This window comes from Phocoena sinus, chromosome 5, assembly GCF_008692025.1.
Source record: "Phocoena sinus isolate mPhoSin1 chromosome 5, mPhoSin1.pri, whole genome shotgun sequence".
Taxonomy (NCBI): Eukaryota; Metazoa; Chordata; class Mammalia; order Artiodactyla; family Phocoenidae; genus Phocoena; species Phocoena sinus.
Window position 1 is genome coordinate 103,655,681 of NC_045767.1, and position 15,084 is coordinate 103,670,764.

The window sequence follows — 15,084 nt, forward strand, 5'->3', positions numbered from 1 at the left end:
GGGTAGGGCAAAAGAAAAAAGAAAAAACAGAGGGAAAAGAATAAGGATGGGACCTGCACCTCTGGGAGGGAGCTGTGAAGGAGGAAAAGTTTCCACACACTAGGCAGCCCCTTCACTGGTGGAGATGGGGGGTGGGGGGGTGGGAAGCTTCGGAGCCTCGGAGGAGAGCACAGCAACAGGGGTGCAGAAGGCAAAGCGGAGACATTCCCGCACAGAGGATCGGTGCCGACCAGCACTCACCAGCCTGAGAGGCTTGTCTGTTCACCCGCCGGGGCAGGCGGGGCTGGGAGCTCAGGCTTGGGCTTCAGAGGTCAGATCCCAGGGAGAGGACTGGGGTTGGCTGTGTGAACACAGCCTGAAGGGGCTAGTGCATCACAGCTAGCAGGGAGGGAGTCCGGGGGGGGGGGGGGAAGTGTGGAACTGCCTAAGAGGCAAGAGACCATTGTTTCAGGTTGCCTGAGGAGAGGGGATTCAGAGCACCACCTAAACAAGCTCCAGGGAAGGGCGTGAGCCGTGGCTATCAGGGCAAACACAAGAGATGGGCATGAAACACTAAGGCTGCTGCTGCAGTCACCAAGAAGCCTGTGTGCGAGCACAGGTCACTATCCACACCCCCCTGGGAGCCTGTGCAGTCCGCCACTGCCAGGGTCCCGTGATCCAGGGAGAACTTCCCTTGGAGAACACATGGCGCGCCTCAGGCTGTTGCAGTGTCACGCTGGCCTCTGCCGCCGCAGGCTTGCCCCGCATTCTGTACCCCTCCTTCCCCCGCCCCGTCCTGAGTGATCCAGAGCGCCCTAATCAGCCGCTCCTTTAACCAAGTCCTGTCTGGGTGAAGAACAGACGCCAGAGGGTGACCTACACACAGAGGCGGGGCCAAATCTAAAGCTGACACCCAGGAGCTGCGCGAACAAAGAATAAAAAGGAAAATTTCTCTGTGCAGCCTCCAGAGCAGTGGATTAAATACCCACAATCATCTTGATGTACCCTGCATCGGTGGAATACCTGAACAATGAATCATCCCAAAATTGAGGTGGTAGACTTTGGGAGCAACTGTAGACTTGGGGTTTGCTGTATGCGACTGACTAGTTTCTGATTTTTATGTGTATCTTAGTATAGTTTTTAGCACCTGTCATCATTGTTGGATTTGTTTATTGGTTTTGTTGCTCTCTTTTATTATTTTTTTACTTTTAAAAATTTTTTTTTTTTTTTTTTGTGGTACGCAGGCTTCTCACTGTTGTGGCCTCTCCCGTTGTGGAGCACAGGCTCCGGACGCGCAGGCTCAGCAGCCATGGCTCACAGGCCCAGCTGCTCTGTGGCATACGGGATCCTCCTGTACCGGGGCATGAACCCGTGTTCCCTGCATCGGCAGGCGGACTCTCAACCACTGCGCCACCAGGGAACCCCGCCTAAATTTTTTTATTTTAATAATATTTAAAAAATTTTTTATTTTAATAACTTTATTTTATTTATTTTTCTTCTTTCTTTTTTTTCTCCCTTCTGAGCCATGTGGCTGACAGGCCTGAGCCTCCAAAGTGGGAGAGCTGAGTTCAGGACATTGGACCACCAGAGACCTGCTGGCCCCATGTAATATCAATTGGTGAGAGCTCTCCCAGAGATCTCCATCTCAACGCTAAGACCAAGCTCCACACAATAACCAGCAAGCTCCAGTGCTGGACACCCCATGTCAAACAACTAGCAAGACAGGAACACAACCTCACCCATTAGCAGAGAGGCTGCCTAAAATCATAAGAAGTTCACAGACACCCCAAAACACACCAACAGACACAGTCCTACTCACCAGAAAGACAAATCTAGCCTCAGGCACCAGTCCCCTCCACAAGGAAGCCTACACAACCCACTGAACCAATCAACCTTAGCCACTGGGGGCAGACACCAAAAAAAATGGGAATTATGAACCTGCAGCCTGCAAAAAGGAGACCCCAAACACAGTAAGTTAAGCAAAATGGGAAGACAGAGAAACACATAGCAGATGAAGGAGCAAGGTTAAAACCCAACAGACCAAACAAATGAAGGGGAAATAGTCAGGCTACCTGAAAAAGAATTCAGAGTAATGATAGTAAAGATGATCCAAAATCTTGGAAATAGAATGGAAAAAATACAAGAAACATTTAACAAGGACCTAGAAGGACTAAAGAGCAAACAAAAAATGATTAACAACAAAACAAATGCGATGAAAAATTCTCTAGAAGGAATCAATAGCAGAATAACTGAGGCAGAAGAACAGATAAGTGACCTGGAAGATAAAATAGTGGAAATAACAACCACAGAGCATCTTAAAGAAAAAGAATTGAGAACAGTCTTAGGGACCTCTGGGAAAAATTCAATGCACCAACATTCGAATTATAGGGGTCCCAGAGGAAGAAGAGAAAAAGAAAGGGACTGAGAAAATATTTGAAGAGATTATAGTTGAAAACTTCCCTAATATGGGAAAGGAAATAGTCGATCAAGTCCAGGAAGAACAGAGAGTCCCATACAGGATAAATCCAAGGAGAAACACGCCAAGACACATATTAATCAAACTGTCAAAAATTAAATACAAAGAAACAATACTAAAAGCAGCAAGGGAAAAACAACAAATAACACACAAGGGAATCCCCATAAGGTTAACAGCTGATCTTTCAGCAGAAACTCTGCAAGCCAGAGGGAAGTGGCATAAAGTGATGAAAGGGAAAAACCTACAATCAAGATTACTCTACCCAGCAAGGATGTCATTCAGATATGATGGAGAAATTAAAATCTTTACAGACAAGCAAAAGCTAAGAGAATTCAGCACCACAAACAAGCTTTACAAAAAATGCTAAAGGAACTTTTCTAGGCAGGAAACACAAGAGAAGGAAAAGACCTACAATAACAAACCCAAAACAATTAAGAAAATGGTAATAGAAACATACATATTGAAAATTACCTTAAATGTAAATGGATTAAATGCTCCAACCAAAAGACACAGACTAGCTGAATGGATAAAAAGCAAGACCTTTATATATGCTGCCTACAAGAGACCAACTTCAGACCTAGGAACACATACAGACTGAAAGTGAGAGGATGAAAAGATATGCCATGCAAATGGAAATCAAAAGAAAGCTGGAGTAGCAATTCTCATATTGACAAAATAGACTTTAAAAGAATGTTACAAGAGACAAGGAAGGACACCACATAATGATCAAGGAATCAATCCAAGAAGAAGATACAACAATTGTAAACTGCACCCAACATAGGAGCACCTCAATACATAAGACAAATGATAACAGCCATAAAAGGGGACCTCGACAGTAACACAATCATAGTAGGGGACTTTAACACCCCACTTTCACCAATGGACAAATCATCCAAAATGCAAATAAATAAGGAAACACAAGCTTTAAGTGATACATTAAACAAGATGGAGTTAATTGATATTTATAGGATGTTCCATCCAAAAATAACAGAATACATTTTCTTTTCAAGTGCTCATGGAACATTCTCCAGGAGAGATCATATCTTGGGTCACAAATCAAGCCTTGGTAAATTTAAGAAAACTGAAATCATATCAAGTATCTTTTCCAATCACAATGCTATGAGACTAGATATCAATTACAGGAACAAATCTGTAAAAAATACAAACACATGGAGCCTAAACAATACAATACTAAATAACCAAGAGATCACTGAAGAAATCTAAGAGGAAATCAATAAATACCTAGAAACAAATGACAATGAAAACATGAGGACCCAAAACCTATGGGATGCAGCAAAAGCAGTTCTAAGAGGAAGTTTATAGCAATACAATCCTACTTCAAGAAACAAGAAAAATCTCAAATAAACAATCTAACCTTATACCTAAAGCAATTAGAGAAAGAAGAACAAAAAACCCCAAAGTTAGCAGAGGATTGAAATCATAAAAATCAGATCAGAAATAAATGAAAAAGTGAAGGACACAGGACTTCCCCGGTGGCCTAGTGGTTAATAATTCACCTGCCAAGGCTAGGGACATGGGTTCAAGCCCTGGTCTGGGAATATACCACATGCCGTGGAGTAACTAAGCCTGTGCACCACAACTACTGAGCCTGCGATCTACAGCCTACAAGCCACAACTACTGAGCCTGTGTGCCACAACTATTAAAACCCATGCACCTGGAGCCCGTGCTCTGCAACAAGAAAAGCCAACACAATGAGAACCCTGCATACCACAACAAAGAGTAGCCCCTGCTTGCTACAACTAGAGAAAGCCTGCGCACGGCAACGAAGACCCAACGCAGTCAAAAATAAATAAATAAATAACTTATAAATAAATAAGTAAATAAAAAGGAGATGGGTCTGTTAAAAGAAAAAAAATGAAGGGCACAATAGCAAAGATATATAAAACTAAAAGCTGGTTCTTTGAGAAGATAAACAAATTGAATAATCATTAGCCAGACTCATCAAGAAAAAAAGGGAAAAGACTCAAATCAACAGAATTAGAAATGAAAAAGGAGAAATAACAACTGACACTGCAGACATACAAACGATCATAAGAGATTACTACAAGTAACTATATGCCAATAAAATGGACAACCTGGAAGAAATGGACAAGTTCTTAGAAAAGCACAACCTTCCGAGACTGAACTAGGAAGAAACAGAAAGTATAAACAGACCAATCAAAAGCACTGAAATCGAAACTGTCATTAAAAATCTTCCAACAAACAAAAGCCCAGGACCAGATGGCTTCACAGGGGAATTCTATCAAACATTTAGAGAAGAGCTAACACCTATCCGTCTCAAACTCTTCCAAAATATAGCAGAGGGAGGAACGCTCCCAAACTCATTCTATGAGGCCACCATCACCCTGATACCAAAACCAGACAAAGATGTCACACACAAAAAAACAACACTATGGGTGAATATCTCTGATGAACATAGATGCAAAAATCCTCAACAAAATACTAGCAAAAAGAATCCAACAGCACATTAAAAGGATCATACACCATGACTAAGTGGGGTTTATCCCAGGAATGCAAGCAGTCTTCAATATACGCAAATCAATCAATGCGATACACTATATTAACAAATTGAAGGATAAAAACCATATGATCATCTCAATAGATGCAGAAAAAGCTTTTGACAAAATTCAACACCCATTTATGATAAAAACTCTCCAGAAAGTAGGCATAGAGGGAACTTACCTCAATATAATAAAGGCCATATATGACAAATGCACAGCCAACATTGTTCTCAATGGTGAAAAACTGAAACCATTTCCTCTAAGATCAAGAAAAAGACAAGGTTGCCCACTCTCACCACTATTATTCAACATAGTTTTGGAAGTTTTAGCCACAGCAATCAGAGAAGAAAAAGAAGTAAAAGGAATCCAAATCAGAAAAGAAGTAAAACTGTCACTGTTTGCAGATGACATGATACTATACATAGAGAATCCTAAAGATGCTACCAGAAAACTACTAGAGCTAATCAACGAATTTGGTAAAGTAGCAGGATATAAAATTAATGCAGTAATCTCTTGCATTCCTATTCACTAATGATGAAAAATCTGAATGAGAAATTAAGGAAACATTCCCATTTACCACTGCAACAAAAAGAATAAAATACCTAGGAATAAAGTTACCTAAGGAGACAAAAGACCTGTATGCAGAAAACTATGAGACACTGATGAAAGAAATTAAAGACAATACAAACAGATGGAGAGATATACCACGTTCTTGGATTGGGAGAATCAAAATTGTGAAAATGACTATACTACCCAAAGCAATCTACAGATTCAATGCAATCCCTATCAAAGTACCAATGGCATTTTTCACAGAACTAGAACAAAAATTTCACAATTTGTATGGAAACACAAAAGACCCCAAATAGCCAAAGCAATCTTGTGAAAGAAAAACGGAGCTGGAGAAATCAGGCTCCCTGACTTCAGACTATACTACAAAGCTACAGTAATCAAGACAGCAGGGTACTGGCACCAAAACAGAAATATAGATCAATGGAACAGGATATAAAGCCCAGAGATAAACCCATGCACATATGGTCACCTTACCATTGATAAAGGAGGCAAGAGTATAGAATGGAGAAAAGACAGCTTCTGCAATAAGTGGTGCTGGAAAAACTGGACAGCTACATGCAAAGGAATGAAATTAGAACACTCCTTAACACCATACACAAAAATAAACTCAAAATGGATTAAAGACCTAAATGTAGGGCCAGACACTATAAAACTCTTAGAGGAAAACATAGGCAGAATACTCTGTGACATAACTCACAGCAAGATCCTTTTTGACCCACCTCCTACAAAAATGGAAATAAAAACAAAAATAAACAAATGGGATCTAATGAAACTTAAAAGCTTTTGCACAGCAAAGGAAACCATAAATAAGATGAAAGGACAACCCTCAGAATGGGAGAAAATATTTGCAAATGAAGCAACTCAGAAAGGATTAATCTGCAAAATATACAAGCAGCTCATGCAGCTCAATCTCAAAAAAACAAACAACCCAATCAAAAAATGGGCAGAAGACCTAAACAGACATTTCTCCAAGGAAGATATACAGATGGCCAACAAACGCATGAAAGGATTCTCAACATCACTAATCATTAGAGAAATGCAAATCAAAACTACAATGAGGTATCATCTCACACCAGTCAGAATGGCCATCATTAAAAAATAAACAAACAATAAATGCTGGAGAAGGTGTGGAGAAGAGGGAACCCTCTTGTACTATTGGTGGGAATGTAAATTGATAAAGCCACTATGGAGAACAGTATGGAGGTTCCTTAAAAATCTAAACATAGGGGCTTCCCTGGTGGCGCAGTGGTTGAGAGTCCGCCTGCTGATGCGGGGGACACAAGTTCGTGCCCCCGTCCGGGAAGGTCCCACATGACACGGAGTGGCTAGGCCCGTGAGCCATGGCTGCTAAGCCTGTGTGTCCGGAGCCTGTGCTCCGCAACGGGAGAGGCCACAACAGCGAGAGGCCCACGTACTGCAAAAAACAAACAAACAAACAAAAGTAAACACAGAACTACCATACGACCCAGCAATCCCACTACTGGGCATATACCTGAGAAAACCATATTCATAAAGAGTCAGGTACCACAGTGTTCATTGCAGCACTATTTACAATAACCAGGACATGGAAGCAACCTAAGTGTCCATCGACAGATGAATGGATAAAGAAGATATGGCACACACATACAATGGAATATTTCTCAGCCATAAAAAGAAACGAAATTGAGTTATTTGTAGTGAGGTGGATGGACCTAGAGTCTGTCATACAGAGTAAAGTCAGAAAGAGAAAAACAAATAACATATGCTAACACATATATGTGGACTCTAAAAAAAAAAAATGGTTCTGATGAACCTAGGAGCAGGACAGGAATAAAGATGTAGAGAATGGACTTGAGGACACGGGGAGGGGGAAGGGTAAGCTAGGACAAAGTGAGAGAGTAGCATTGACATATATACACTACCAAATGTAAAATAGATAGCTAGTAGGAAGCAGCCGCATAGTACAGGGAGATCAGCTCCGTGCTTTGTGACCACCTAGAGGGGTGAGAGAGGGAGGGTGGGAGGGAGATGCAAGAGGGAGGGGATATGGGGATATATGTATACATATAGGTGATTCACTTTGTTATACAGCAGAAACTAACACAACCTTGTAAAGCAATTATACTGCAAGAAAGATGTTAAAAAAGAAAAAGATCTATCTTCTTAGCAACTTTGAACTTTTTAATACAGTATTGTTATCTATAATCATAATGCTTAGTGAAGCAAGCAGTTTACTTACTGCTTCCAGAATCCCATATGTAATATATGCTAATTATATGAAATTATACATTTAATCTGTACATAAAGAGATGACCAAATCGATGTTCTTCAAAATGTTGAAAGTAGTTTCCACTGGATAGAGGGTTTTAAGGAAGTTTAAAAAGAAACTTTATTTGTATTTTTGTGTATGTTGGAATTCTTTTTTAAAAGTATGCATCATGTTTACAAAAATGTTAAAGCTATTCCCAGAGGAAACATTAAAAATAAACCTCAGCACCGATCCTTTGTAATTTTATTTTTTAACCAAGGACAGACTATGGTCTGCTACTTATTTTGGAGGATAATCTCTAGATTACCAAAGGAAAGGCCTTTTTTTACATTGTGGTCCTGGGTCACCTCTATCAGAATTACCTATGAGGCTTGTTAAACATACAGAGTTCCAGGCTCCCTTCCCCACCACTACTGAATCCCAACCAAAGCGAATAAATCAACATCTCTGTGGGGTGGGACCCCTACATGGTTCCCAAGCGCTCCCGGAGAAATGTATGTACACTTAAGTCTGAGAATCACCAGAACTAAATGAAGGATTAGCAACTTCACTGTGTCATTCATATCTATAATTATATACATTCTCTCCCTCTGTCTGTCTCTCCACCTATTTTCCCAGTCTACAGAAGCTGAAACTGAGATGAGGTAAAGGCCTTGAATATCAGGTGTTTCAATGATTAAAATACTTAGGAAACCCCACAGAATTGTTGATATTCATAGCAATCCCCAATCTTTTTTTGTCCATTTCTGTCTCAACTTACCTGGTTCTTGGGTTTTTGATGAAGCCAGTATTTATGAAATTAGGGCAGAGACATGTTTTGACTCCAGTTTTTTCTAAGGCAGCCAGTTCTTCAGTCAAAGCTTTACGAAATCCAACAGCAGCAAACTTGCTTGAACTGAAAATAAACAGTTCAAGAGAGAGTTCACAAGATAATTCAGGAAAGCTGCTGCATCTATTTAATTGCAATGTCTGTTTTCCTTAGTTAAATGTGGTGCTCTGCCAGGCAGCACGGCCACATCTGGATCTCAGGGCCTGGCCCAGACCTACTGAATCAGAATCTGCATTCTAGATGATCCTCAGGAAAATTTATAGGCACAGCAAAGTCTAAGAAGTGCTGGCATAGAACATTTACTGCATCCCAGCATCATTTATCAGTGTAAGAACTGAGTAGGTTTAAATGTCTTGTTAGGAAAATTGGTAGGGTGTTTGTTTTTGTTGTAGCTGTTCCCCTAAAATTTAATGTTGCTATAGGCTGTTTGTTATTTACTATAGTATGTTCATGGAATTCATTGGGAAATTCTCCAGCATAAGTCCTAGTCTTCCCTTAAGCCTTAGCTTGATTGCCTCAAAGAGGGCTTTCCTGACCCCTAGTCTAAATTATTGTCCCATTATACGGTAATCTTCAGTTTTCCAAGAAGCACATCTTGGACTTGTAATTAAATATTCATTTGGGTGAATTTTTTAATGTCTGGCCCCCATACCTTTACTATAATAATCTCCATGACTGTTTTGGTCTCCAATGAATCCCCAGGGGCTGGCACAGTGCTTGGCCTAAAATAGGTACTCAGTAAATATTTGTCAAATGAATGAATAAAAATGCAAAGCAATTCTTATTGTCATAGTGCCTTCATTTGGAAAGAGAAGGGAAATTTGTCATATTCTAAGTGGACATTACTTTTCCAGCTAGGCTTTTAAAGAAAGCAGCATTATTGAGATATAAATTCACATACCATATAATTCACTCACTTAGGTGTACAATTCAATGGGTTTTGGAATATTACATTATTAATTTTTAAAAATTATACAAAAGTATTTATAATATAAAATTTACTATTTTAACTATTTTTAAGTGTATAATTCAGTGGTATTAATTACCAGATAGATTGTTTTTCTCTAAGCCTGTACAGATTACCAATTTTTTTAAATGAATTTTAAAAAAATTATTTATTTTTGGCTGTGTTGGGTCTTTGTTGCTGTGCGTGGTCTTTCTCTAGTTGCAGCGAGCAGGGGCTACTCTTCGCTGTGGTGCATGGGCTTCTCGTTGCGGTGGCTTCTCTTGCTGCGGAGCGTGGGCTCTAGGCGCACGGGCCTCAGTAGTTGTGGCACACAGGCTGAGTAGTTGCAGCTCACGGGCTCTAGAGTGCAGGCTCAGTAGTTGTGGTGCATGGGCTTAGTTGCTCCACGGCAAGTGGGGCCTTCCCAGACAAGGGATCTAACCCGTGTCCCCTGCATTGGCAGGCAGATTCTTAACCACTGCGCCACCAGAGAAGTCCCCAGATTAGCAATTATACAAAGTAAATTCTTGCCAATTAATCTGTGCTTTGGATAATTATCTTTTTTTTTTTTAAAGCTTAGACACATTGAAGGCTTAAAAGAAAGATTGCTAGATTCAATTACATAAAATGTAAATCTTCTATACACTGAAAAACAACACAAACAAAAATAATATCTAAAATTGATCACTATATACCAGACACTGTCCTCAGTTATTCAGATGCATTATTTCATTTAATCCTCACAGCAATTCTGTGAAATAAATACTATTTATGATCTCCATTTCCCAAAAAGGAAACTTAGGCAGAGGCGGGGTTATAGAACTTGCCCAAAGACACAAAACAAAGTGGTGGAAACAGGCTTTAAACGTGGGCAACAAACCAGGCCTCTATATTATATACTCTAAACTTTATTAGCTCCTAACCAAGTTAAGAGGTAAATGCAACATATAGGACAAAGATTAAGGGTGAATACATGACAACTTTTATAAATGAATAAGACAATACTCTAATAGATAAATGCCTAAGGACATTAGCAGAAAATTTACAGAATAAAAATACCAATAGATATATGTATATAAATTTTTTTAGGAGTAATTAATATAAATACAAAGTAAAAAAAGATAAAATTTTTGCCTAGCAGTAATAGTAAGGATATGAGGAAACTTTTTACTTGTTTGAGTTGTTTTTCAATGTACAGAATACTTTCATTCTATATAATTGAGCTGGCAATATTTTAAAGCCATAAATATATGTCTAAGCTTTAAGAAAAAAAAGTGAGAGAGAAATTTCCACAGAACTTCCTATTTTCTAAAGCACAGGTTAATTGGCAGCATTTTCTGAAAGGCAATTTGGCAAAAGGTATAAAATTCATTAAAAATTTACCATGCTCTTAGATCTGGTAATTTCTCTTTTAAGTATATATCCCAAGGAAATAATCAATCATGTTTCTAAAGATTTATGTTCAAGGATAGTCCCTGGGGTATATAGTCCATGAAGGCAAATAGTTGCAAACACTGAAAATGTCTGGAGTGGACAGATGCTGTTTTTGCCCATCAGCATTCATATTCCCTCATTCTGGTAAGATCGCTCTGATTTTGTCGGGTTACACCCAGCTCCTCCTCTCCATACAGTGATTGAATCCAAATTGGTCTAGTTAGAGTGAACTCTAGAACTAGAACATTTGAAAGCATGGCTTTCCCCCCCACCTGCTGAACTTGGAGTTGAAAGGATATTATTCCAGAACTGCTGGTAGCTATCTTGCCAACACAGGACAGCCTGCCTAAGACTTTTCATCTTTTGGTCTGGGGCAGTTTAAGTTTTGTGTTCCTTGCAACTGAAAGAGTCCTGAAAAACAAATTATCCAACAATAATGGATAAACGGAATAAACAGTGGCACATATATACCATGCAAGAATTGAAAATGATGTTGCACATATATATTTATTAACAAGCAATATGTTCATTTTAAATTAAAAAAAAGCAAATTTATGTATGCAATTTTTTTCAATGCATGACTATATATCTACATTTAAAATGTCCCAAAAAATGATAACAAATGCTTATCATGGTTATTTCTGTGTGGTGAGACTATCAGTAAATATTCTTTTTTTTCTTTTACTAAACTGTATTTTCTGATTTTTCTTAAGTGAACCAGAAGTGCAGGGATATATTGAAACTCATAGTTAATGATCTTGAGTGTGTTAAAGGAATTTTATATTTTTGAATTTCAGAGTGAATTTGTTTTTAGACATATATATGAAAGCTAACAGTGAGTGTATTTTTTTCTTCACTTTGTGACTTTACACCAAATTTCTTCTTACTGTCAATAATCTGAATTAATATTTCTCATTCCAAATTATTCTTTTAGATAACATTTCATTACAAGTTAATGATCAGGACTCAGTTTTGCCATGTCTTCCCATACTGGTAACTTTCATGCTTATAAATTGGCTGAGTTGACAAAAAACATTAGCCAGAGTTTATAGATGAATAAAAAGAACAAAAAAGTTTGCAAGGATAGTCTAACCACATCTGCAGAGTGGTTGTTCTTATGTCATGGCAAGATTCCCCTACCTCCCTCAGCAGATGTTTCAGTATGAAAGCATGATCTGTAAATGTTACAAAGTTTTCACAGAGTTTTGTTAAAATGTCCATCTCTTCATCTTCCATCTGCCTAAGAATATCCTCTTGCTGATTCCGTAGAAACAGTCTAAATTGCTCACATTCAAAATTTATTTCTTCTCTCCTACATTTAACCTGGTTTCTCACGTTCAACTGATTGGCTGGCTTGCAGAGTTATCACTTTTTCAACTTGTTCCATATCACTCTTCAAGGGCTCAATGGTACATTCTAGAATTTTCCTGTGATGAGAGGCAGCTTTCATGATGGGGCAATTGTAGTGTTTCTGGTGTTGAATGGAGAAACAGCACTGTGTACATAAAACCTCTAGGTCCTTCCCACAAAAAAGGGTCAGAAACTGATTGTGCTTCTCACACACAGAATTCTCTTCCTGCCCCTTCCACGTGCTCCTTCTGATCTGGAGTAAATTAGCAACTTCAGTCAAATGACTGAGCTGGGTTTGCTCCTGATGTTCTTGTCTCCAAACCAAAAATGGCAGACGGGACAGGGGAAGGTATCACCTAGGTCCTTCCAAGTCATACTGATGCATGAGCAACAGAAGCTGTGCCCACAGTTGATGGTTACTGGATCTTTCGAGTTATCCACACAGATGGGGTAGCTAGACACCTCTTGTGCCTGTACCAGGGCTCTCACGAACTCCACTGAGTTGAGAACAAAAGTCGTGGATAAGAATGCTCCCTCTGGCAAGGCCTGCTCAAGCTCAAGACCCAGTGAGAAGTGGATATCCTCCTCCAGAGAACATAGATTGACCAGCTTTACGTTGCACTGGACCGGCATGCTGATGACAGCCACAGAAGTCTTTCTGAGTCCCCTGCACCTACCTCAACTTGAAGGGCAAGAGAGATTCACTGCTTGTAGTGCTATTGCAAATTAGCCCACCGAAATTTAACATTAATGAGTTTCTTCTACAAGTAAGTAGCCACAGGTTCAAGAAAGCAATCATTCCTATGGGGGAGAAAAGCTTTTAAATTCAAAATTTCCTAGACTGGCAATCACAATATAATAATTAATTCAGGCAAGAATCATCAATGACTGCAAATACTGTAAGGTAAAATTTCATGGGAAATAATACATTCACACAATCTCAAAATATTATTCTAAGAATTATAGTTCATGTGTAGAGAGACAAAATAGGTGCCTTTACAATGTAGAGACTAGAGAACCCCTCCTGACCAATGAATGGATAAATTGATGGCCTGCGATGGGAAGAAAAACAGCACATATGGAACAGTTCTGCCCCCCCCCACCATTACCCAAATCTAATCACAGGGAAATAATCACCAAAATTGAAACCATGGAACATTCAATGGTCTTAAACACTGCATAAACAAGAATGACACTGAAAAAAATATGGGGGAGTGTTCTACATTAAAAGAGACTAAAGAAACAACTAAGAGAAATTCATGATCTTAAGCTTTGATTCTAGATAGGCAGGAAAACTGCTGTAAAGTGGATAGTATGGGACAACGGGGAAAACTGAAATATGCACTATTTATTAGATAAGGGTATCATAGTTAACCTTCTTGAATTCTAAAATTACACTTTAGCTACATAAGAAAGTATTCAATTCTTAGGAAAGACATGATGAAATACTTATAGATGAGGGGTCATGAACTTTGAATGTTATTCTGAAATACTACTTTACAAAAAGCGGGTGTCATGGTTTTGGTATGATGTGGGAGTGTGATGGCTGTGACTATAAGACTTCATAGAGATGGAATAGTTCTCTATTTGGTGGTGGCTACATGAATCTGCATGTGATAAGTGTCACAGAACTATACGTACTCATTTGACCAATATCAAATTCTTGGTTTTCATATAATATTGTTAAGAAACATGGGAATGTAGACAGTGGGTCCATGGGACCCTTCTGTACTATCTTTAAAAGTTCCTTGGATCTATCATTATTTCAAAGTATTAAAGTTTTAGAAAAATCACCTGCAGGCTCATCCAAATGGTTAACTTAAATGGAAGTGGTTTCATTCATTTTGTAGTACACTGGGATATAAATCACTATATTCCTTGCTTTTTCTACTCATTTATTGTTCTGTACATTTTGGGGGCAGTCTGCTACCTTGTGAGATATATGAGTGCAGTACAGAAGCCTAACCTAGACCAAGCCACCAACAGCTCTCCACTTGGTTATGGTACCACCCTTCTACCTGGTCAGCCTGCTTCCACTCTTGCTCCCTTGCATCCATTCCCACTCAGTAATCAAAATTTTCCATTGAATAGACAACTTACATCCTCTCTTCCCAGTGATTAAATTTTTTCAGTGTCTGAATGCACTTTAAAACCTCAACTCCTCAACATGATATACAAAATCTTAAGTACTGATCCTGACTAGTCACTTTGAGGTTGAGTCCTATCTTTCTTTCTTCCTTGGTACACTGCAGCAAAAATTAACTATTTTTGGTTGAATATGGTGATTACAAAATTTAATTAACAATCAAGTTAAGAAGAAAAAAGGGGAAATTTTATTCGAGCCAAACTGAGGATTATAACCTGGGAGACAGACTCTCAGAAAGAATTGTTCCACCTGTTAGAAGTTGGAGAGCAAAGTCATATACATTTTCAAGACAGAAGGATCATATATCGAAATGACATACTGATACTTTACATAAAGTTCATGAAGGATACATAGTCCAGGTAAGCATGTCCAAAGTGAGCAGCGAGTCACTATGACCTCCTACAGAGTTGGGAAAGAATGCTATTCTTTTAAGAAGTTAAGTTGCTAGGGTCAGATGAACGGGAAAACAATTGATCCTTAAATGTTGAGCAGGCAGTCCCATCTTTGAGGAGCTCTGGTTTATGTGTAATGCAGAAGCACCCTGCACATTGGGGAGGGAGAGAGGTGGCCCAAACAAACACAG

General features: G+C 39.1%; 1 protein-coding gene across 1 annotated transcript; it reads right to left on the reverse strand.

The window, feature by feature from the left end:
• Positions 1–7,809: 7,809 nt before the first annotated feature.
• Positions 7,810–12,988, reverse strand: LOC116753987 (tripartite motif-containing protein 60-like). Its single transcript, XM_032631999.1, is given in 5 exon segments — positions 7,810–7,879; positions 8,557–8,691; positions 12,099–12,331; positions 12,333–12,646; positions 12,649–12,988. Coding segments are annotated over 5 exon segments (1,092 nt in total).
• Positions 12,989–15,084: the final 2,096 nt, after the last annotated feature.